Raw genomic sequence first — 23,458 nt, forward strand, 5'->3', positions numbered from 1 at the left:
GGGCAATGCAGCGTGAAAAGCATACCAAACTAACTTTGTGAAGGTGCATATTTGCACTACACTTAGTTATGATCAAACATATAGTGCTATTAAAGGTAATCTGTGTAAGAATGTGAAATTCCTTCTCATTACTGGCCTCTCTGGCTGGTAAGTGAACTGCAGCCTGTCGGTGTCAGAGCACCGCAGTGGGAGCTGGTCTGAGACCAGTGTTGGGGTAACGCGCTACATAGGGAAGCGTTAAAGAGTGCTCCCATTACCTCTTTGTTGCAACAAGTAACGAAATGTGCTCGTTTTGCAATTCAAGTAATTGGTTAATTAGTAAAGTTTGCAACTAAGCAGTCCGTTACCGCGCTCCATGTCCTGACTCTCAATCCGCCTTCAGTGGACATCGAGGGGAGGGCTTCTAAACAGAAGGTTTGCCACCCACATCTAAGACTGCATTTGTTGCTTGCTATCCTCCAAGGTAGTCCAGGTGGTGGGTTAAAATACTTTATTTTTAAGACGCGTTTCACTGCAATAATTGGATATTTTATGTCCAGCTTTCCATTATCCGTGCTTAGACATCATTTCCGTCCAATTTCCAGGCAAAATTGGCCAAATCAGCCCACAGGCTGTTCTACACCATGGAGAGTCTGGGAAGCTCTCGCTTTAACTTAAATTACAACCTCTTTATATACTGGGAATTTAAGCGATTTATACGCATAAAAATCCTAGATGTTTTTCACAGATTAAAAACCTATAGCCAGCAAGGTCAAAGCCCTCCACTGAGCAGCGACGGGGAAATATGGTGAAATAAGTGATTCAGATGGTAAATGGTAAATGGACTGCATTTATAAAGCACTTTTCTAACCAGTGGCCTCTCAAAGCGCTTTACAATACTGCCTAACATTCACCCATTCATGCACACATTCACACCACCCCCCCCCCCCCATTATTATTGTTGATTTTGTTAAAAGAAATTTGCTACACTAGGCTATATCCATTACCAACTCCACTCCAACTCGTGCTATATTGCTTGAATAAAAAACTTCTGTGCCTTTTGGTTTCTTCTGGACAAGAAAATGTGTATTCTGAGTTTTATTGAAAGGTTTTATTATTGAGCTATTGAATTTTAATACGTAACAGTGCTTGTGTACATTTTTATTGGTTATTGAACCGTTAACCCGCAAACTTGGGTTCAATATGTGTAAGAAAGACTCCCTTTGTTTACGTGACGTTGCCTAGCAACGCATGTGCAGCCTTTATCCGCTTCGTTCTGAGTTGGAGAGTAGCACGTTTAAGTTTGCGGCCAAATAGTAATTAAAGTAGTTTGTTACTATACAAATTAAGCGCCTGTAACATCAGTGTTAAATGGGTATGTGCCGGTTGGTGTGCTAACCTTATGAAAGTAAGTGTTTATCGGTTCGCAGACGTAATGAGTGACGTTGCAGTGGTCTACATGTAATGTGCACATTCTATTGTTTACAATTAGCATGCTAAACAGAGTTAGCTTTATTCACGTCTTATGTTGCCTTACTATGTAATATGGATGAGATTCATGTTGCTTAGTGTAATGCCCCATCCACCGCTTGCCTTGCATGTCCCGCAAACCAACCAGTGGAAGTCAGGGGCGGGCAAAAATAGTTTCGGAAAGCACCACGCTACTGCGATGAGGTGGATTTGATGAGCGGATAGAGGGGTTAGAAACCCATATGAAGATAGGCTTTTTATTTCAGTTATCCTATTTTTGCACGAAAAATATTTGAAAACCATGAAAGTTCAAGTTCAAGTTCAAAATAATAACCACTACACAAGCGAAGTTGTGACGCCCCCGTGTTCGTTCCCAGCGCCCCCCTAGGTTCTACGAACGCCCCCCAGGGGGGCGCTGCCGCCCCCCAGGGGGGCGCTGCCGCCCCCGTTGAGAAACCCTGAGTTAGGGTGAGGCGTGTCGCTCAGGGACACCTCGACACTCAGCTGGGAGAAGCCGGGGATCGAACCAGCAACCTTCCGGTTACCCGCCGACCCGCTCTACCCCCTAAGCCACAGTCCGCCCTGATAGAACAACTAACAAGGTTTGCAGAAACCGGTGGAAGCATCGCCCCCCAAGGTGCCTTGGAGTTCAACGTGGAGGGGGGGGACGGAGAGATGGGCTCTGGGTTGGAGACCTCCGACGTCTCCAAAGCAAAAAACAACCGCAGAATTGGCCTCAGCCATAAAACACCATGGCTCTGGGTCTCCCGGAGCCCCCTCTGCCAAGCACCATGTTCACCCCCCGAGGCACACGAGGGACCGATGAAGAGGCGGCACCGGAGACAAGAGGGAGAACAACACAGAGACCGGGGAGGTGAAACCCAACGGAACCGCTGACAGAGACGGAGAGAAACGGCACAGACGAGAAGACGAGGGGAACAAGGAGGAAAAGAAAAGACGAGACGAGAGGGAGACGGGGACGCTCTGTGTGACACTATCTTAACAACGGCCCCGGGGTTTAACGTCGAGGTCGGGGGGGACAGAGCGCGGCGCTCGGGGGAACAAATGTGCTCCTGCGGGAGGAAGGGCCGTCGTAAACACATGCGTCATCCCTGAGCCCTGACAGACTAACGACCTGAGGCCCCCCGACAGCTCCGGCCCCTCGCCCGGCCCCCTGCCTACTGATGGAGCCAGGAGAGGAGAGGAGAGGGGGGGCCTGTCTGCTCTGCTGCAGGGGAGGCTGAGAGAGGAGAGGAGAGGAGAGGAGAGGAGAGGAGAGGGGGCCCGCCCACTCTGCTGCAGGGGAAGCTGTGAGAGGAGGGGAGAGGAGAGGAGAGGAGAGGAGAGGAGAGGGGGGCCCATCCACTCTGCTGCAGGGGAGGCTGAGAGAGGAGGGGAGAGGAGAGGAGAGGAGAGGAGAGGAGAGGAGAGGGGGCCTCCAGGCAGGGAGTGAGTGGCCACCAGCTAGGGGGACGAAAGTGGATTTATAGTCTCGGCGGTGTGCCGCTGGTGAAGTGCACGGTGAGCCCATGGCCGTGCCATTTCAACATCGTATATTACAAGGATTACACTGCACTCTCCCTGTAAACATCTTTGCACAACACCGCAGGATAGCGCCTTGAGAACCGCGCACGCAAACCAAAAGAGACGTCATCACGGCCCCGGCTATAAATAAGGCTTGAGTGGGGTTTGGATGGAAATGAATGGGGGTTGGTGGTTGGTGGGGGTGGGGGTGGGGGTGGGGGGGGGGGGGCGGACGGATGGACGTCGGCCCTTGTCGTCGTTCTCAACCAGGGCACCTGATTGGACGGCTCGCGAAACATTTAAAATGAACGGAGGAATAAATAAATGAAATGGAAAACCTCAAATCGATTTGCCCCCCCCCTAAAGGACGCGCTGTCGTCTGGAGGCAGCGTCACAAAGGGAGGGAGCCGAGGGAGGGGGGTGGGGGCGCTTAATGGAGAGGGGGGTGGGGGCAGGTCAAAACAATCAACTGAATGACCGTCCCACTGACCCAGGGAGGGGCGGCGGCAGCCAGAGCGCATAACGATCCACCGACGGAGATCCAGAAACGACCCATCGACCGCTCAGCGGAACAATCCGCCGCGACTCATCTGGAGCCAGGGTCGAGTCCCGGGGGAGGGCGGCGTGTGACAAGTGCTGAGTACGCGCTCGCAAAGCGTCTCCTCGCTGCTACGAGCAGAATAACAGGGATTACACTCGCGTTTTTTAAGATTTAAACAGCACGCAGATGTTTATAATTGATATCGACACACACACACACACACACACACACTCGCAGCGAAGGGGATGAATTATGCACTTTGATGGCCGAGTAGCGGATCCGTCCCAATAGGACCGCCCGGTTTCTGAACCGTGTGTGTGCGTTGGAGTCAGGCGAGCGCCAAGTACCATGGGAAGTATGCGTTGTGCATTATTTATTTTGGGATCTCTCTGGTAAACCCACTGTGGAGCCTTAGGAAGCCATTCATTTCTACCCATTTCTCCCGCTGGTGGACACAGACAGACAGACAGACAGACAGACAGACAGGCAGAGTGAGCGTGATCATAATCATAAGTGGGAAAAAAACAAGTGGTGTGCCACAGCATCACTGACACAGTCTCATCTCACAGCAGCGTCTCCCTGGCAGGTCCAACACTTTGATTCTGTCAACAACAGATAAGAGGACGAGAGGGATGGAGCGTGGAGCTCAGGCCTCATGGATCTTCTCTCCCTCTCCACCCCTTCCCCTTACTCTACCTCCCCCCTCTCCCCTTCCCTTGATGACCAGCCAAGGTCTGAATACAGTATCAGAGGGAAACTGTGTGTATATTTATAAAGAAATATGTGTGTGTGTGTGTGTGTGTGTTTGTGCGTGTGTGTGTGTGTCTGACTGTGTGTGTGGGAGTTGATCAAGACCTGAGATAAATCCGTGGGCCAACGAGGACTCTGGTCTGTCAGGCGGGCGGCGAGGCTGATCTATGGCCACCGAACCCCACAGAGGACGGTCGCAACACCCTCTGAAGAAGAGCCCTCCTGTTTCCTAGTTCTTTATTCCCCTGCCCAGGAAGTGTTTACACGTTTGGCTCCAGCCACCAGAGACTATAGTTCAGACTGAGAAGTAGCCACTCCCCAAAACAAGTGACTAGCCACTCCCCCAAAAAAAGTGACTAGCCACTCCCCAAAATAAGTGACTAGCCACTCCCCCAAAACAAGTGACTAGCCACTCCCCCAAAACAACTGACTAGCCACTCCCCCAAAAATAAGTGACTAGCCACTCTAAAAACAAGTGACTAGCCACTCGCCCAAAAAAGTGAGTAGCCACTCCCCCAAAACAAGTGACTAGCCACTCCCCCAAAACAACTGACTAGCCACTCCCCCAAAAATAAGTGACTAGCCACTCTCTAAAAACAAGTGACTAGCCACTCGCCCAAAAAAGTGACTAGCCACTCCCCCAAAACAAGTGACTAGCCACTCCCCCAAAACAAGTGACTAGCCACTCCCCCCAAAAAAGTGACTAGCCACTCCCCCCAAAAATAAGTGACTAGCCACTCCCCAAAGTAAGTGACTAGCCACTCCCCCAAAACAAGGTTTTCTCGTCGCTTTGCGTACATTGCGTCAATCACTCTGCAACGAGTCGACGACTCGCACCATCAAACAACGAGGCAGCATTATGGATAGGAGGAAGCGATCCAAAGTCTGGCTCCATTTCACAAAACACAATGAAAATGCTGCAAATCAGTGCAATGCTGTAATATCGTGTAAGGGTGTAAATCAGCGTTCCGGCTAGAAAAAAATGGTGCCAGTCAAAGTGACCGGCAGAGGTTTCGTTTTCCAGACATTTTGATGATGTGCCGGTAAAATATCCTATTATTGCTTCTTAATTAGGCTTAAAGAATGACATAATCAGGCCGTACAGAATGCAACATGTTTAATAGCCTAACTTTCATTCAAATGCCCTGCATGTAAATGGGTCTGCCCTGCATAGTGGAAGACTCACAGGTAGCCAGGTAGACAGACAGACAGGACATCAAATCATTCAGGCTGAATGAAATGATTGGACAGGCTTATTACAGGCCTGCCACAGCATCAGACACAGATTTGTTTGTATATTTCGTCTGGAGCATTTGATTCATTGATTGCTATGACAAAAAAGCTTTTAAAATAAATTGCTACGCTACATTTGAACTGGTCTTTGTAACAAATCAGTCAGTGAAAGACTGATTTGATACGTCTTTCTACCTGGTTCGCCGGGACTTAGTTAGTAGGTTGATTTCATATTCAACCCATGTGTTTGTTTTGGGAGGGATTTCTTTCACTGGACCATGTTATGTTTATTTCTTCTTCTCAGCAGAAATACATTACAAAAGTATAAGTAAGCTCAGTAGATGTTATTTCTTGGTGAATAAAAGCTCCCTCTTGATTGGACCAACACACTACTGACTGGCTACTCACTTGTGGAAGATCTTGGCTCTCTTGTCGCTGGAGAAGTTCTCCAGCTGCAGGGACTCCTGGGTGAGGTAGGCCACGGCCAGATGGAAGTAGTTGTTCCACAGCTGAGAGAGAGAGAGAGAGAGAGAGAGAGAGAGAGAGAGAGAGAGAGAGAGAGAGAGAGAGAGAGAGAGAGAGAGAGAGAGAGAGAGAAAGAGAGAGAGACACAGTTGGAAAGAGACAGAGAGGGACAGCAAGCAGGGGAGAGAGAAGAGTGAGAGAGGGAGACAGTTGGAGAGAGAGAGAGGGGGAAAGAGAGAGAGACAGAGAGAGAGAGAGAGAGAGGGAAAGAGAGGGAGACAGCAAGCAGGAGAACGAGGGACAAAGGAGTGCTAATTACATTTCTATTTTAGTCCAAACAGAAAGTACAAAGTGCCACTACCTGACCTCAGTAGCAGACCAAAATAAAAAGCACACTTTGACAATAGAGGCACTGAGTGACTGAGGGACGGAGACAGGTGTTCACAGCTGGTGCTTTCGGCTTCCATCATGATTTTAGTTGTTTGTGCAATTGTAAAAGGACTGGTAATTTCAGACCGAATTTGGATCTCTTTGGAATAAAAACCTTTTAATGTTAACCTTTTCACCTCGTTGGTTCATTTCCATCATCGATTGTGCGATTCAACAAAGGAGGCCAAAACATATCAATACGTTATAATATTTGTTTGTTGTTTCATGCTTTTCGTTGCATTCAAATCTAAAGCCACACACCCTAGAGCAGGGGTTTTCAAACTTTGAGTGTGTGTGGACCACTTTTTATAATCAAGAATTTTCGCGGACCACCTTATAATACACATAATAAAATATGTCTACACAGAGTCCTACCTTAATTACCTGAACCTCTTAATAGGCATATATGTGATGCTATGTTACTAAAAGTAACATAGCATACAACAAGCTTATTAAAAGAATGTTTACTGCACACAACGGCTGCCACATATTTAATGTATTTATTTAAAGCGCCCAAGGGCGTAATCAGGTTCATATGAACACCAGGCTTATATCCATGGCAATGATAATGGAGTATTAAATATGTACAGTAATCACAAACAAACTGAACTGAACTGGATAAAGTCAAATATCAAATCTTCTCAAAGTCCTCAACAAACAGGCTGGGAGTTTGTCCAAGTAACATATGCAAAACATTTCAGAAACGGGAGATCAAGAAACTTACTGGAAATTTAAATAATAATAGGCCTTATTTCTTCCATTTATAATTTAAAACAAATCGTTCTAATCTTTGCACTCGCCTATTTTAGTAATCATACAATACCTTCAATTAAATTTGTATATCATACATACATATTTTTAATTTTTTATGAAAAATATTATTTTATATTTTTGTTTGCTTTTCCACGGACCACCTGCAGTACCGTCGCGGACCACTGGTGGCAGTTTGAAAACCACTGCCCTAGAGTATCCCCGTTTCCTCTTGCAACATGTTACCTTCAGCCTGTTAGCACTCGGAAAAACTTTATTCAACAGAAGTCAGACACACTCCTAATGCCGTTACACGTTGTTAAAAAACAGACCAGAGATCAGTCCTTTATGTAATAAAGGAAGAGGAATTCATGTAGATATGCATTAACACATCGTGCTTTTTGACATTTCATTAATCCTCCAATGCGTCGTGATCCGAGGCCATTGAAACCAGTCGGATTGTTTCACTGGTTTAACATGTGCCCCATTTTCAACAATGAGAGCAGAGGAAGCCATCGCTATTCTGAGCAGCAGATTAAATAATCGTGAAATGCAAATCTAATTGCTGGCTATTACGCGGTAATTTATGTTCCATCTTGACATATTTTATGCTAATACCTTTTATAGCGATTTCTATTCTCTCCTTTTCCCGCTACCCGCTTTCTCTTTTTGGGCCCACAATGTCCGACAACGGCTCAGTGTGAACGTCTAAATGGGCCGTTTTGACACATCTGGCCTCCGAGATAGCGTGGAACAAAAAGCCTGGTACAGTTCGCCTCCTCACCCCCCCCCCCCCCCCCCCCCCCCCATCTCCTTTCTGGAGAGCTCCATCCCTTCACCACGAGAACGGGAGGCTGAGATATCTTCATCCCCGGTCACCCAGCCATACCTAACTCAACACCACGCACCCTATTGGTGGACCAAAGTGTGAGGCTGACCTACACAATCTGACACAGCCCTTCACTGCAGTTGAAGTGTGCATGAATCACACGTTCATCATCACGTCTACGTGTGGTGATACGATGTGTGAAAGGATTGGTTCTTTTTCAGACCAGATTTGTGATCGAATTGCGTTTGAAAAAAAAAAAACCTTTAAATGTCAATCTTGTTGTTGATATCGTACACCTTACAGAAAAACATCTTGCTTTTCACAGTGTCCAACTCGAATCAATAATACCATAACACCTTGCTCCTCTAAAAGAAGGCTATACAGTTATTGCCATGGCAATGAATCCAAGGAGTTACATGGAATCAGACCTCCATCAGCCCCATCACTCACCTGAGGCCAAAGAGGACAGTAAACCAGACCTCCATCACTCACCTGATGAGGCCAAAGAGGACAGTAAACCAGACCTCCATCACTCACCTGATGAGGCCAAAAAGAGGACCACTAAACCAGACCTCCATCACTCACCTGGTGAGGCCAAAAAGAGGACACTAAACCAGACCTCCATCACTCACCTGATGAGGCCAAAAAGAGGACCACTAAACCAGACCTCCATCACTCACCTGGTGAGGCCAAAAAGAGGACACTAAACCAGACCTCCATCACTCACCTGATGAGGCCAAAAAGAGGACCACTAAACCAGACCTCCATCACTCACCTGGTGAGGCCAAAAAGAGGACCACTAAACCAGACCTCCATCACTCACCTGGTGAGGCCAAAGAGGACCACTAAACCAGACCTCCATCACTCACCTGGTGAGGCCAAAAAGAGGACCACTAAACCAGACCTCCATCACTCACCTGGTGAGGCCAAAAAGAGGACACTAAACCAGACCTCCATCACTCACCTGATGAGGCCAAAAAGAGGACCACTAAACCAGACCTCCATCACTCACCTGGTGAGGCCAAAAAGAGGACACTAAACCAGACCTCCATCACTCACCTGATGAGGCCAAAAAGAGGACCACTAAACCAGACCTCCATCACTCACCTGGTGAGGCCAAAAAGAGGACCACTAAACCAGACCTCCATCACTCACCTGGTGAGGCCAAAGAGGACACTAAACCAGACCTCCATCACTCACCTGATGAGGCCAAAAAGAGGACAGTAAACTAGACCTCCATCACTCACCTGGTGAGGCCAAAAAGAGGACCACTAAACCAGACCTCCATCACTCACCTGGTGAGGCCAAAAAGAGGACCACTAAACCAGACCTCCATCACTCACCTGATGACGCCAAAGAGGACACTAAACCAGACCTCCATCACTCACCTGATGAGGCCAAAAAGAGGACCACTAAACCAGACCTCCATCACTCACCTGGTGAGGCCAAAAAGAGGACCACTAAACCAGACGAACTCCATGCGCTGAATCTCTCACCTGGAGCTCAAAGTTGGTCTGGTCCAGGAACTTCTTGTTCAGCACGGCTGCGTACTGGTTGATGGCCCGCAGGAACACTCTGCAACGACAAGAGGAACCACGCTCATCAATATTACAGACCCCCCCTCCGGGACGAGGCCAGGGGCCCCGTCTGGGCCCCTGCTGGGACAGCAGACCGGACGTGGGATGACGAAGTGCTGCGTGTTGATTGGTTGCTCAGTGCTTGGGTGACGGGGTGATGCCCGGGTACCGTTTGCAGTGATGGAAACATGACCGGGTGTATTCCATTTTGGGATTTAGTTTGGGAGGTAATTCATTCGTTTCATGTCATCAAAATATATGTTTAACAAATTTAAAGTGGACTACAGAATTTCGTTTCATTCTCTTCGCTGGCACCTTTGGCAATAAGTGGTCAATTTTCCAGTTAGATATTAACAAGTGTGGCCGCCAACTCTCATTATATTCATGATACTGCCAATGAAAGAGTGGACCATAGGCACCAGCCCATTGTGTTACCTCATTTGGCTATAGATTCATCGCGTTCAGGCAACAATGCTTTTCAATACATCGATGGTAGTCATCTATCATTGCTCTTCGTGTAAGTCGGAGGAAACTGTCTTTTCAGTTGATCGTTCAACTTTTTATTCAAGTGAATTCCTTTTTCATACCATCAGCGTCAAACCTCTTTATTGGCTTGTGGTATCACGTCTCCCCGAATTTTACTCAGTGGAAGTTTGCCATTCATCTCTTCTTTGTGATCCTGACGTGAGCCGGGGAAGCTACGCTGGCTTTGGAGAGGATGGGGAGAACAGTGGACGCAACGCTTCAGAAAGGTCACATGCAGCCTTCAGACACCAAATATTAAAAGAGACATTGAGTAGGGCATGTGTATATGAGAGGATTTTTAACTTGAGTATGTGAGATTGTTCACTTCTGTTCTTTGGCTATATTACAATTCTAAGGGGAGGAGAGCAGCTGAATAAATCTAATAGTACACGTAAAAAAACACAAAACGTTGCTCTGTTTCACAGTGCAAACGATCTCCTCACATTAAAGGTACCGATGTCCGCAGACGTTTATTATTTCTCTCTGAACACCCAATGAGTAAAACCACAAAACCTGAATAAGTGGTTTTAGATTGGAGTGATTTAATTTGGGTTTAACATGACGGTCAGGAAACAGAAAAAAACTGTTTGTGACAGAATGCGACCTGGTGGAGGAGGAGGACTGGGAGAGCTCTAATGAGGAGAACAAGGAGGACTGGGAGAGCTCTAATGAGGAGAACCAGGAGCACTGGGAGAGCTCTAATGAGGAGCAGCAGGAGCACTGGGAGAGCTCTAATGAGGAGAACCAGGAGCACTGGGAGAGCTCTAATGAGGAGCAGCAGGAGCACTGGGAGAGCTCTACTGAGGAGCAGCAGGAGAGCTCTACTGAGGAGCAGCAGGAGAGCTCTACTGAGGAGCAGCAGGAGAGCTCTACTGAGGAGCAGCAGGAGCCGATGTGACTAAGAATGGGTTAATCCATTTCAACATTTCAGAATGGACAGTTAATAACTTAAGTGGTGTGAAGCTTTTAGTGGGGAATTATGATTGCTACTTACAAAGTATGAGGCCTGCACTGCTTTAAAATTCATCCCTGGTTAAAGGAACAATATTACATAGGCTGTGTGTGTATGTGTGTCCCTGTGTGTGTGTGTGTGTGTGTGTGTGTGTGTGTGCGCGTTTCTGTGTCCCTGTGTGTGTGTGTGTGTACGTTTGTGTGTCCCTGTGTGTTTGTGTGTCCCTGTGTGTGTGTGTGACTGTATGTGTAGGTCCCTGTGTGTATGTCCATGTGTGTGTGTCCATGTGTGTGTGTGTCCGTGTGTGTGTGTGTGTGTGTGTGTATCTCCCTGTGTGTGTGTGTGTGTGTGTCCCTGTGTGTGCATGTCCCTGTGTGTGTATGTCCCTGTGTGCATGTCCCTGTGTGTGCATGTCCCTGTGTGTGCATGTCCCTGTGTGTGTACCTCCCCGTGTGTGTATGTCCACGTGTGTGTGTGTGTGTGTGTGTGTGGGACGGGCTTCAGCGCCGTACCTAATAAGCTTAGCTTGTCTTAACAAAGAAACAATCAGGTCCCGTCTCTCGCTGTGGCTCATATCCGTGCCTCCGCCACGGACGGCGCCGCGTGTCTCTCCGGCTGGGTGAGCCCCTCCCGTCGTGCCCCCCCCCCACCACCCCCCCACCCCCGTCGCCATCACACGGACCCGGGGTAAACACACGAGACAGAGGCCCCCAGCGGGCGGGCGGGGCCGCCCGGCGTGATGGAATATGGCAAGGTGAAGCAAAGGACGAGCGATCTGCCGCCACCTGAGCAGCTCGCCCCCAGAATGAAGACGCAAGAGGCGTGTAATGGAGCCTGGCAGCGGATCACACAGCCCGGGCCCTGGGCCCCCCCGGGCCCCCCCCCCGGCCCCCCGGTCTGAAGAGCCGTGCCGAGGCGCTGCCTGGCTGCGGGGGCTTCGCTATTCACACGTCCACCGGGGGCCGTCGTTATGGTTTTTTATAATGCAGCGAGCAGCACAAACGCCTCCTCCTCTACTGGGGCTCACTGAAGGACTAGGGGGGGGGGGGGGGGGAGAGAGAGAGAGAGAGAGCAAGCAGGAGAGAGAGGGAGAGAGAGAAAAAAAGGGACAGCAAGCAGGAGAGAGAGAGAGACAGAGCTGGCAGGAGAGAGAGAGAGAGAGAGAGAGAGAGAGAGAGAGATGCAAAACGCCTCCTCACTCCTCACTGCTTGCTGAAGGGGTGGGGGGGGAGAAAGAGAGAGAGCAAGCAGGCAGAGAGAGAGAGAGAGACAGAGCTGGCAGGGGAGTGAGAGAGAGAGAGAGAGAGAGAGAGCAAGAGAAAAAGAGAGAGAGAGAGCGAGAGAGAGAGAGAGAGAGCGAGAGCGTCTGAGGGGGGATGGAGAGGGGCTTCCCTCCCTTTAAAACAGCCGCACCGGTCCCCTGCTGTCTTCGAGGCGTCTGCCAACGAGCTGCTGCTGCTGCTGCTGCTGCTGCGCGGAAAAAACACACCGAGCGCGCTCCGAAGCATCCCGGGTCCCCGTGGGCGTTACGCTCTGAGAACCACTGGAGTCGTCGTAAGTGACGCTCCACACAGGGCTGGAGGGTCCATTAGGAGGCCCCCCCCCACCCCAGGGTGGGAGACCCCTCCTGGGGTGGGGGGGTCCAGACGATCCAGCGTCTGCCCGTTACCGTCCCCCTCGTGGTCAGAGAACTGGCTCCCCCCCCCCCCCCCCCGGGCTGATGGTGACATGCGTTCCCGGCCACCGCCCCGGTCTGTGGAGATGTTATGCCTCTGTAGCTGCTGGGGTGCACAACTGACACCAGGGCCAGGAGCTCCCCCCCCCCCTGTCCCACTGCAGCTACCTGATGGGACTCAGCATGACCGCTCTGACACTAGGGAGGAATTTAAAGGCCAACCAGACACACCAACCAGATTATCGGTCGCCAGACAGTCCGGCGAGCTCGTGACCTGAGTCTGTTGGGTGTGTGCTGTGAGCTGAGTCTGTTCGGTGTGTGTGCTGTGAGCTGAGTCTGTTGGGTGTGTGTGCTGTGACCTGAGTCTGTTCGGTGTGTGTGCTGTGACCTGAGTCTGTTGGGTGTGTGCTGTGACCTGAGTCTGTTGGGTGTGTGCTGTGAGCTGAGTCTGTTGGGTGTGTGCTGTGACCTGAGTCTGTTGTGTGTGTGCTGTGAGCTGAGTCTGTTCGGTGTGTGCTGTGACCCGAGTCTGTTGGGTGTGTGCTGTGACCTGAGTCTGTTGGGTGTGTGTGCTGTGACCCGAGTCTGTTGGGTGTGTGTGCTGTGACCCGAGTCTGTTGGGTGTGTGCTGTGACCTGAGTCTGTTGGGTGTGTGCTGTGAGCTGAGTCTGTTGGGTGTGTGTGCTGTGACCTGAGTCTGTTGGGTGTGTGCTGTGACCTGAGTCTGTTGTGTGTGTGCTGTGAGCTGAGTCTGTTCGGTGTGTGCTGTGACCTGAGTCTGTTGGGTGTGTGCTGTGAGCTGAGTCTGTTCGGTGTGTGCTGTGACCCGAGTCTGTTGGGTGTGTGCTGTGACCTGAGTCTGTTGGGTGTGTGTGCTGTGACCTGAGTCTGTTGGGTGTGTGCTGTGACCTGAGTCTGTTGGGTGTGTGCTGTGACCTGAGTCTGTTGGGTGTGTGCTGTGACCTGAGTCTGTTGGGTGTGTGCTGTGACCTGAGTCTGTTGGGTGTGTGCTGTGACCTGAGTCTGTTGGGTGTGTGTGCTGTGACCTGAGTCTGTTGGGTGTGTGCTGTGACCTGAGTCTGTTGGGTGTGTGCTGTGACCTGAGTCTGTTGGGTGTGTGCTGTGACCTGAGTCTGTTCGGTGTGTGTGCTGTGACCTGAGTCTGTTCGGTGTGTGTGCTGTGACCCGAGTCTGTTCGGTGTGTGCTGTGCGATCGGCCGTCTTCAAAGCCGTCTGTGTTCTTCTCAGCCGATTGCACGTGTTGAATCGGCCATGACCAACTCAGTCCGGCTGCCTTTTCTGCCGACGCTCGGCAGTCGGACTGGCGCGTCAGGGCCTTCAGGCTTTAAAACGTTGTCAGAGCACATTAAAGGGACCAGTAGATGTCTATCCTAGAGGAACTCAAAAGATGTTATGGGGAATTGCATCTCAATTCCCGTCTCCAGTGGCAGAATACAACGAAAATAAACCGTTCTCTCTCCAAGTCCCCCTCTCTCCCTATTTTGCCGTCCCTATTCCCAGTACGACGATCGCAAAAAGTCCAATGTTTTCAGAGCGATGTGTTCTGATTGGATGATCTTCAACGCAACACGAGACCGCCGCTCCACCGACGCACTCCGATAAACGCCCTCCTTTGTTGCGGCGTTTGTAGCGCAGAGAATTCCACAGTGGCTGGCGGGGCCGCGCTCAACGCGCCTGCGTTTAACTCTGCAGCCCCGTTTCAGGCCGGCCGGCCGGGTTGCCTCGGTGCCGTCTCGGTGCAACGCTTCTGGAACCCCAGACAAGATGGTTCCTCTGTGGGTACAGCCTGCCGTTAATTAAAGTGTGGATCATAATGAGGAGGAGGGTGGAAATAGAATACACGACTCGTCTCCCTCCCGTGCAGGAGAGACGCTACAAGTCAGGCCCTGCAGGAAGCCACATTAAAGACACGCAAAGCCTTATTATTTAAAAATATGGCTGGAATGGTGGAGATAGGAGCCGGGGAACGCAGGAGAGAGTTCCACAGGGTGCTACATTTCCTCCGGAACGTAATACTAATCACTACACCATTACCTTCCATTATATGCAATCTAATTGCCACTCACGCTTTTCTGGAAAAACACACTGGGAGAAGAAAGAGGTTGTGTTTAAACAGGTCTCCGGAAAGGTTTCTTGGAAGGAACTTCCAGTATTTTTGAGAGGGAAAAGTTTCAAAGCCCCCCCCCCACCAGGCACACACTCAAACCCTTTAGACGGCGCCATCTGTATGCAACCTGTTCTGGGACATTGTGGTGTCCAAACCATCCGAATAATTACCATTTCACAGGTCAAGGTTATGATAACATGAAGACGATTTGTTAAAAGTTGTTATTTATTTCAGCGTCAAACCTTTTGCCATCGGTTCGAGGAGCAAAGACTAACTTCTTGTTGGATGTTGAGCATGGATCATCCCCGCAGCAAACCAGCTAATTGGGTTCAGAGAGCACCTGCGATAATGATCACGTCTATTTGCACACCGTCGCCGACTAGCTGATGTTATCGGCCGGTGCTCAGAGATAAGTCAAGGTCAAACGAAGTAATTACTCAAGCGATTTATTAAATTAGTCGATCTGAATTGCACACGTCTGATCTCATCTTCGTCTGTGGCGTCTGTGAAGATGTTTGTGCCACAACTGCAGCCTGAGAGCAGGACAATGTTCATCACCAGCACTTTGATTCCCACTCATTCTTGCACTCAATCCAGCAGTGGTCTTTTTGGGTTAATATAAAACGTCACTTCTAGCTATTTTCTATAATACGAGGAATTACACTACATTGCTGTGACCAATCAGTCTGCACAACATCATCAAGTTTCGTCTAAAAACAGAGGCAGAATAGCCGGACCATTGTCATCATTGTACTGGGATATTCATTCTCTAGTGGGTCGGATTCAGGAAAAATTACATTACATACACACATACATACATACAAACAACATTTTGGCAAGAAATGTTGCAGACTGCGATGAATTTTACAACAAGTGTTTGAAGCAGTACTCATAAAGCAGCTCAGCGTGAGTCTCCCAGCGGGAGCGAGCTCCAGCTGTTTGGGTTAAATATACACAACCTCCCCTCACGTCGCACCTTCAAGGAAACAGAGAGACATGGCTTCAGGCACAGCGCTCGTCCGTTGGGCATTTCCAGTCTGTTTTTATCTTTGTCGGATCACCCAACCCTTTCTGAATACCTTTGTGTTCCCTTCTACACATCAATACAAACCACAACCGACATAAATGTTTACAAATGATTCATTTAGTTTCTTGATATGTACGAATTACAAATGCAGACGAGCAGCTTAACGGTGAACCTGGACGTGGTTCCTTAAGGAGCGGGTACGGGGTACAACCCAGATGAGACACAGCACGTTTTAGAAACTGGGGCTTTCTGTGATTGTTTAAATGAGAGTGAAGCGTTTTCCTCACTGCTTTTGTGTAGCGGAAAGCCTCGCGGGGTTTTCCACTCTCTCTCGAGTTGAGAAAACTCAAACTCAGAGCGTCCGACGTAATTTGCGTTTTTTTTTCTCCATCGTCCAATCAGATGAATTGAGAGGCGGGCTTTCTGTTGCGGTGACGACAACGTGTATAAACAACATGGGGGGAGAAACTAGCGCTGGCTCTGGCTGCAAACCCGGAGCTGTGATGTACAATGATGTTTGGATAAATCAGCAAGCCGCTTTTTATTTAAACTGTAGGCTTCATCAGAGAAGGCAGTGCGGTGTGGCGGACGTTTTGCAGGTACCACGACGGCCTGTCTGATCGGTGCTTTGCTCAAGGGTGTCTTCGGCTAGCTAGCTGCGGACACAGGGCAGGGCACAGCCGAGAACATAATCCTTATATTACGATGATCGGGGCTGCACACAACACAGAGGCATCAGAATGAGGTAATAACAGGGACCGGCCTGATTAACGGCGAGGGCGTCCCACGCCTGAAGCAGTTAACGACATCAGCAAATGTCAACGCTTTTCTTCTACAAGAGGCCTGCAATTAGTGTGAGAGGCCGAGTGAGGTAATGGATCAATTTCCACTGTTAGAAGGAACAAAGCCACATACGGAAAAGACACATACAAACGGGGGGCGCGCGCACACACACACACACACACACACACACACACACACGAAACCGAAACTGACAGATGCTTGCTACTTGCAGTCTAAGAATACCAGAGATGTAAGTTGGAACGACAGCGAAGTCAAAGAGCAGGAGGAGAGGTGTGAAGTCTACTAACAGGGTGGAACACGCCGAGAAAACACAGCAAAACAGGCGTCAGCATTACCCCTCTAGGCCCAGGGGTCTGAGGCACAAAGCGCTTCACCCAGAGCCCTCGAGGAAGAGATTATTATATTATTATAATCAGGTATAGATCAACATACCCATGTGCCTCCAGTACATAAACGTCCAACAGTGTGGGATAGAAATGTACGGCCATTTGTGCATTTGTGTCTTCCCTGTGACGGGAGAGCTGCACTGTGTTTGTAACGTCTCTGGTCTGGAGGTAACGTCTCTGGTCTGGAGGTAACGTCTCTGGGCTGGAGGTAACGTCTCTGGGCTGGAGGTAACGTCTCTGGTCTGGAGGTAACGTCTCTGGGCTGGAGGTAACGTCTCTGGTCTGGAGGTAACGTCTCTGGTCTGGAGGTAACGTCTCTGGGCTGGAGGTAACGTCTCTGGTCTGGAGGTAACGTCTCTGGTCTGGAGGTAACGTCTCTGGTCTGGATGTTAAGTCTCTGGGGCTGAATCCACCATTGCTACGGTACGGTACAGTTCCCATAGAGAATGTCCAGGGCTCAAGATGAATGAATGAGCTCTTAAGGGCTGATTATGGTCCAACGTTCACACAACGCACGGGGGTTGCGTCCACCGCAAGGGCGCGCCTCCCAAAAATTTTAACCTTCCGTTGAGGCGACGCAGCCGCGAGGGCTGTGATCACTGAAACCCGACACAGAACCATAAAGGTTCACTACTGCGTCGAAGCGTCTGCGTGGTCATTGCATTGCGTGAATGTGGGATCATAATCAGCCCTTTAGCAAAATACATAGTTCTTTATCAGTTTATTTGATGCATCCTTTGTTTGTTAGTTATAACACTGGACAAATCACAACGGATAAATACTTTTGGGATGCACCAATTTATCTATAGATATTTACCTGGTTGACTCATCATTCTGTCGGCCAATAAGATGACTTTACCAATGGCAGATTTATCTAAACTGTGTTGCATGACGATTGATTTTAAAAGTTGTCATTGGCCCAGAAATCACAATCCGCCCATCCATAACATATTTACTCTACAGGTCAAAGTTCGTCTATGAACCCAAATCCTGCTGATGGAAGGATGACACAGACAGCCTCCTTCATCACTGCCCTGACTCCATCTCTGTGGGGCTCATTTGGTTGACACAAGCATGACCTACACCGGCATGGTCCTTGGTAACGAGGTCCCAACCGGACAGAGCCCAGTTCAATGGCGACCGGAGAAAGTGGAAGATTAACTTCCAAACACTGTGGTAATTGAAACCTGGATTCATTATTTTCTTTTGGTCTCCACACAACAACAAACACACACACAGTTATTTTAAACGTGGTCTTGTAACCGGTCAAGGCTTTGACCTTTAGTCCCGCAAGGACAAAGAGGAACAAGCGGGGCGGCATTAGCTCAGGGGGTAGAGCGGGTCAGCTGGTAACCGCAAGGTTGCTGGTTCGATCCCCGGCTCCTCCTAGCTGAGTGTCCTGTGCTCCTGACCCGCTGGCTGTCGCCCTGCGTGGTCGACTCCGCCCGTCGGTGTGTGAATGTGTGCATGACTGGGTGAATGTCAGTCAACACTGTAAAGCGCTTTGGATAAAAGCGCTTTATATAAATGAGGACCATTTACAAGCACCACATTATGACATTATGACCGGCACATCAGTGGAGGTGCATGCTGGGAGGAGGTTCTCAAATGTCAGGCGGTGACTCACAAGACCAGAGGATGAATATGGCAGCATATCAGTGCCAGAGCCCCCGATCAAAAATGACTCGTGCACAACTCACACATGTTACTGCGAGCACTTTTACTGCGCTCACGCAGGGCATTCCTCTGGTCTGTGTTTACTATAACATGCAACCCTACGAGGCTGAACTATAACATGCACCCTACGAGGGTGAAGGATAACATGCACCCTAGGAGGGTGAACAATAACACGCACCCTACGAGGGTGTACGATAACATGAGAGGGTGTTTGATGCCAAACCACAGGCCCCCTGGTGAGTGTGCAGACAGGAACACGGCCCCCCCATGCAGGCACACGTCGAGCGATGCTAATGAAAACAATCCCTCGCCTCTCGTTATCCTCATCACACTGGCACTGAGCATCGCTCTGACTCACAGAATACTGTGAGTGAGTTCCCATATAAACACTTCACTCAGGATACGAAACAAACCCTGCACTTTGCACTTTGAGTGACATACGCGATGCCAAAAAAACAACAACATAGAACTGCAACATCAGAACTGCACTGGGTCGAAGCTTCGTTAGCAGACGGGCGATCGGTTCGATTTCCACACGTGGAGGAGGAAGAGCAGAAAATCACTGACTTTCATGCACGCTTTCGCTTGAGACGCTGATACCCATGAGCAAAGCGTTAAGCGTTCGGCCTCCTCCTCGCAGCCGGAACATACCTCCAGGCCAAGACATGTCAACTCCCGTACCAAAACCGTATTTTCCCAGAGTAGGAGGAGGGAAAATACGCTCGTGACTGACCCCTGCATGGTCACGAGCGATCCTCCGCTCCGAGGACTTAACATCGATTTGAGTCCTTCTTTACCCTAGCTGTTAATCATCAAATATAACCACTGCTTAAGAACATCACCCATTTTTGAACGATGCATTCATTCAATACGATGAATGTATGAACTGTCTTCTTCGGTTTTAAACATTCCAAGACACACTCACACACACCTTACATTTTCCCCTCCAGTCAATCTTCTCTGCGTTGCGTTGGTTTGGGGTTATAAGAGATTCAGAGGTTCTGCTCTGCACTGGCAGGCGACCGCCCGTGAGTGTTCCGGTAAGCGACATTAATGACTGCACTTAGTATGCAGTGATTTAGCCCGTCTCTGGCCCCGCACGCTTCCAGGGAGCACGCAGCTCAGAGCCTCACTGGCTTTGCAGAGCAGCCACCAGACGCCGTCTCTCCTCGATACATAGTCGCTGGCAGTGCTTCTTTCTCCCCAGAAGAACGCCCCTGGTGAATAGGCTTTGTAAGGAACTTATTTATTTCCTTGGATTTCTTTTCATATATTCAAGGGCTGCACCTTTAGTGAAATATTAGAACACAAAGACAAATGGCACAGTAGCAGATCCCCGTTCCAGACTTGGCAGGGCTGAACGGCTTGGATAGCGTTGCACAAACGAGTAAAGACATTTTAAAGTAACTCTCACAATCTGTTGACCTTTAAAAGGCATCGACAATGACCTTATAGCGTTGGATCCGACTCAATTCTGAACCTTTGAATTAAAATAAAAAATAAGGTTTTGTCCTTCCTGACAAGATGTCCGGGAGATTCAGACCGTCCACACTAGGGATCGACCGATATGGGTTTTTTAGGGCCGATACCGATACCGATTTTTTTCCATCAGCCTTAACCGATGACCGATACACCGATACCGATTTTCTTGAGCCGATATTTGGAGCCGATACTGCTTTTGTTCCCTCAATTTACAACATAAAAATTACACAATGATGATAACAAATGTTACAAGTCTCAATTTAAAAAAGGAACATTTATTGAACTGTCTGTAAATCATGCCGGGAGATAATATTGAAAAAAAAAAGAAATCGGCGAAAAATAATAATTCGGCCGATACCGATAAATGTCAAAAACGCAGATATCGGTCGGACGATAATATCGGTCTGTTCGGTCGAGCACTAGTCCACACAATCAAGAGGACCGCTGATCTTTGTAGTCAGTTACCTGGCAGTGGCCTCTCCTAACAAAGGTAGATGGAGACGGAGGCTCCTCTAAACAGGTTATATATGATCACAGAACCAGACAGATCACAGTCAGAGGCCCATTCATCCATCACACTCCCGGCTAACCGGGACCTCAGAGACAAAGCATTACTCAAACTTGTTTTCTGTCGCTTTTGGTAGAAACACAATCCTTAGTGTAACGAGTTAGTCGTTAGTCTTGAGGAGGACTGACAGCTCATTCAGTACTGCTGGTGAACTGGGACTGCTGAGCCTATGGCTGCTGTGGAATGGTTTACTAGTACCATATCTAGTATCATTACCAGTACTAGTAGTCAGGCTGTGTTGAAGTTTCAACATATCCTCTGAGATGGTAGGCAGCCAAATAGAAAACCAACACTATTTCAGACAGAAGTAGCAGACTTCTTGTATTCAACAGACGTCCCCGCCTGTTTTGACCAAATCTTTGGTCAAAAATAAAACACTCACTCTCAAGCGTTTTCAAATGAAAGAGATGTTGGGGGCTTACTAACCCCTTTAAGAGACAGAGCCTGGAGAAGGTGGAAGGTGGTTTTGGAGCATCAAACTGTATCCTGAATCTGAAAATAACCCCGCCAAGGTCATATATAAATAGAAGTCCAGTGAAGACAGGTAATTAAGAGATATACTGAAGTAGAAACAGGTGATTAAAAGGCTTACACACTCTGTCACAAAAGAGCAACAGAACCCATGCATAATTTAAAAGGTACATCCATTTAGCGCTGGCACTGTGCTAATCAGGATAAGACGGCAACCACACAATGATGAACACCTAGCAAAGCGAGGGCCCTTGTTCCAGGCATTGAAGAACGCCTGTGACCTAGGATTGGCTTTTCGGTTCTTTAATAAGCCGTCATCTTCTCTCCAGTTTCCCATTTAGATGGTCAAGATATCCGTTGAAGGGGACTGGACGTTAATGAATGTAACGCCGACCAGATGGTTACCCTGACATCACAGGGGGACACACGACTGGCAGGAATGACCAGTCACCAGTGTGTAGTGACATCACCACCAGGTGCCCAGGTGTGTAGTGACATCACCACCAGGTGCCCAGGTGTGACGTGAGTGTGACATCATCACCAGGTAACCAATGGGCATTCCACTCACTGACGCACAAGAAGCAGCAGAGCTCAGATTTATTTTTCGGGGCAAACAAAAACTAAACCAAACATTAAAGTTGATGTGCTGCTACTCTGGCAGAACACCGGTGCACTGGGAACCAATCCATTTCAGTTGGCCTTTAACACTCCACAAAGTGAACACAATTATAGATGTCTCATAAATGTGCTTTTTAGTTCAAAATACGATTGGAAATAAGTTAGCCAGGTCTGTGCAGATGTCTTCGAAATATTTTTAGTTTTGACATTTAGATTCGTCGGTGAACAAAGTCTGTGAGACGTGAAGGCAGAGGAGTCCTGGTGCGTGTAGACGGTGTCTTCAGCCAGACGTTATAAGCCCGTTTTAAATGATGGAAAGGAGGAGGCGCGCGACACAAGTCAAGAACATTCTGCATGTGATTCCATGTTTGTGGTGCCATCTGCATCGCCAACTTCTGGTCTGGGATAATAAAGTTAATCTCATCTCGTTACATGAAAGTACAACATTCTCTCTTAAAAAAAATAAACCTATGTCAATAATTATCACTGACCATCTGCTAAACTAATTTGAGAAATATTTCCGGCCTCTGATTGCCAGAAACGCAGCCCTGACGTTGCTATGATGTAGCCATCATGTCGCGCCTCTTTGATTGCTATGTTTGGCTCAACCATCGCCCATTTTATGATACAATTTAGATGAGAAACGCAAACCACCACATTGAGCACTTTTTCACAGCATTAATGAAAGGTTTCCTTCTTTACCCGCGATGGGCAAGAAAACAACCAAATCGGCCGCATACGCAAAGGTTACAAAGAAGAGAGGATGTTGGAGCCCAGACAGGCATCTTCTGAACACACTTGAGTGTGAAGTGTGGAGACGAGCTGGGCTTCTGATCACGCTGGCATGTGAAGACAGTGTAGAGATGAGTTGATCTTCTGAGTGTAAAGTGTGGAGACGAGTTGGCCTGCTGAACACGCTGGAGTACTAAAGGGCTGATTATGGTTCCACGTCAAACGCAACGCAAGGGGCTTCACGGACCCCTCACGTCCTTGCGTCCACCGCGAGACGCCTGACGTGCGCCTCCCAAAAACTGTAACCTTGCGTTGAGTCGACGCAGCAGCAAGGGCCGTGATTGGTCCGCTCACTAAAACCCGACACGGAACCAAAACAGGTTCACGACGGCGTCGAAGCGTCTACGTTGGTCCTCGTGCTGCGTCGACGTGGAACCACGATCAGCCCTTCGGACTGTGTGGGGAGGAGTCGTTCTTCTGAAAACGCTAGATTACTAGGACAGTGTGGAGAAGAGTCTCTCTCTGATTGGCTTGCTTTTTTTCCCCTGACTGGACACTGAACTGCAGCAGCAGCGGCTGGCACACCAAATTAATCTCTGTGCTGCTCCAGAGGAGTACAGGCACTGATGAGGTGGGGGGGGGGGGCACGTTACGCTGGTCTGGGTCCCACCACACTCAGCTCCCAATCCCCAAATAAATAATTAGAAGATGAAATGGAATAAAAAAATAAAAAAAATAAACTACCCAGACTACAAAGCACCATCCGAGGAGGCTTAATGAGCTAACAAATGCGTGAATCTATTTCTTCTGTCCCAACCTCAGATGTTTAAACCACACAAAGCGTTGTCTGTCTGTTGCTTGTTGGT

At 48.8% G+C, this 23,458-nt stretch overlaps 1 protein-coding gene across 1 annotated transcript in view; it reads right to left on the reverse strand.

Annotated features, from left to right (window-relative positions):
- Positions 1-5,901: 5,901 nt before the first annotated feature.
- LOC311355817 (dedicator of cytokinesis protein 1-like) overlaps positions 5,902-23,458 on the reverse strand; it is a gene marked incomplete at its 3' end in the record, with an annotated part of 111,955 nt that continues 94,398 nt past the window's right edge. The window contains exons 19-20 of the mRNA XM_084475647.1: positions 9,467-9,545; positions 5,902-6,006 (exon numbers count right to left, since the gene is read on the reverse strand). Of these exons, the coding sequence (XP_084331773.1) occupies positions 5,902-6,006; positions 9,467-9,545 (184 nt within the window). The remainder of the gene's footprint in view (positions 6,007-9,466; positions 9,546-23,458) is intronic.

The sequence above is a fragment of the Micromesistius poutassou genome, assembly GCF_964030765.1.
Source record: "Micromesistius poutassou genome assembly, chromosome: 11".
NCBI classification, from domain to species: domain Eukaryota; kingdom Metazoa; phylum Chordata; class Actinopteri; order Gadiformes; family Gadidae; genus Micromesistius; species Micromesistius poutassou.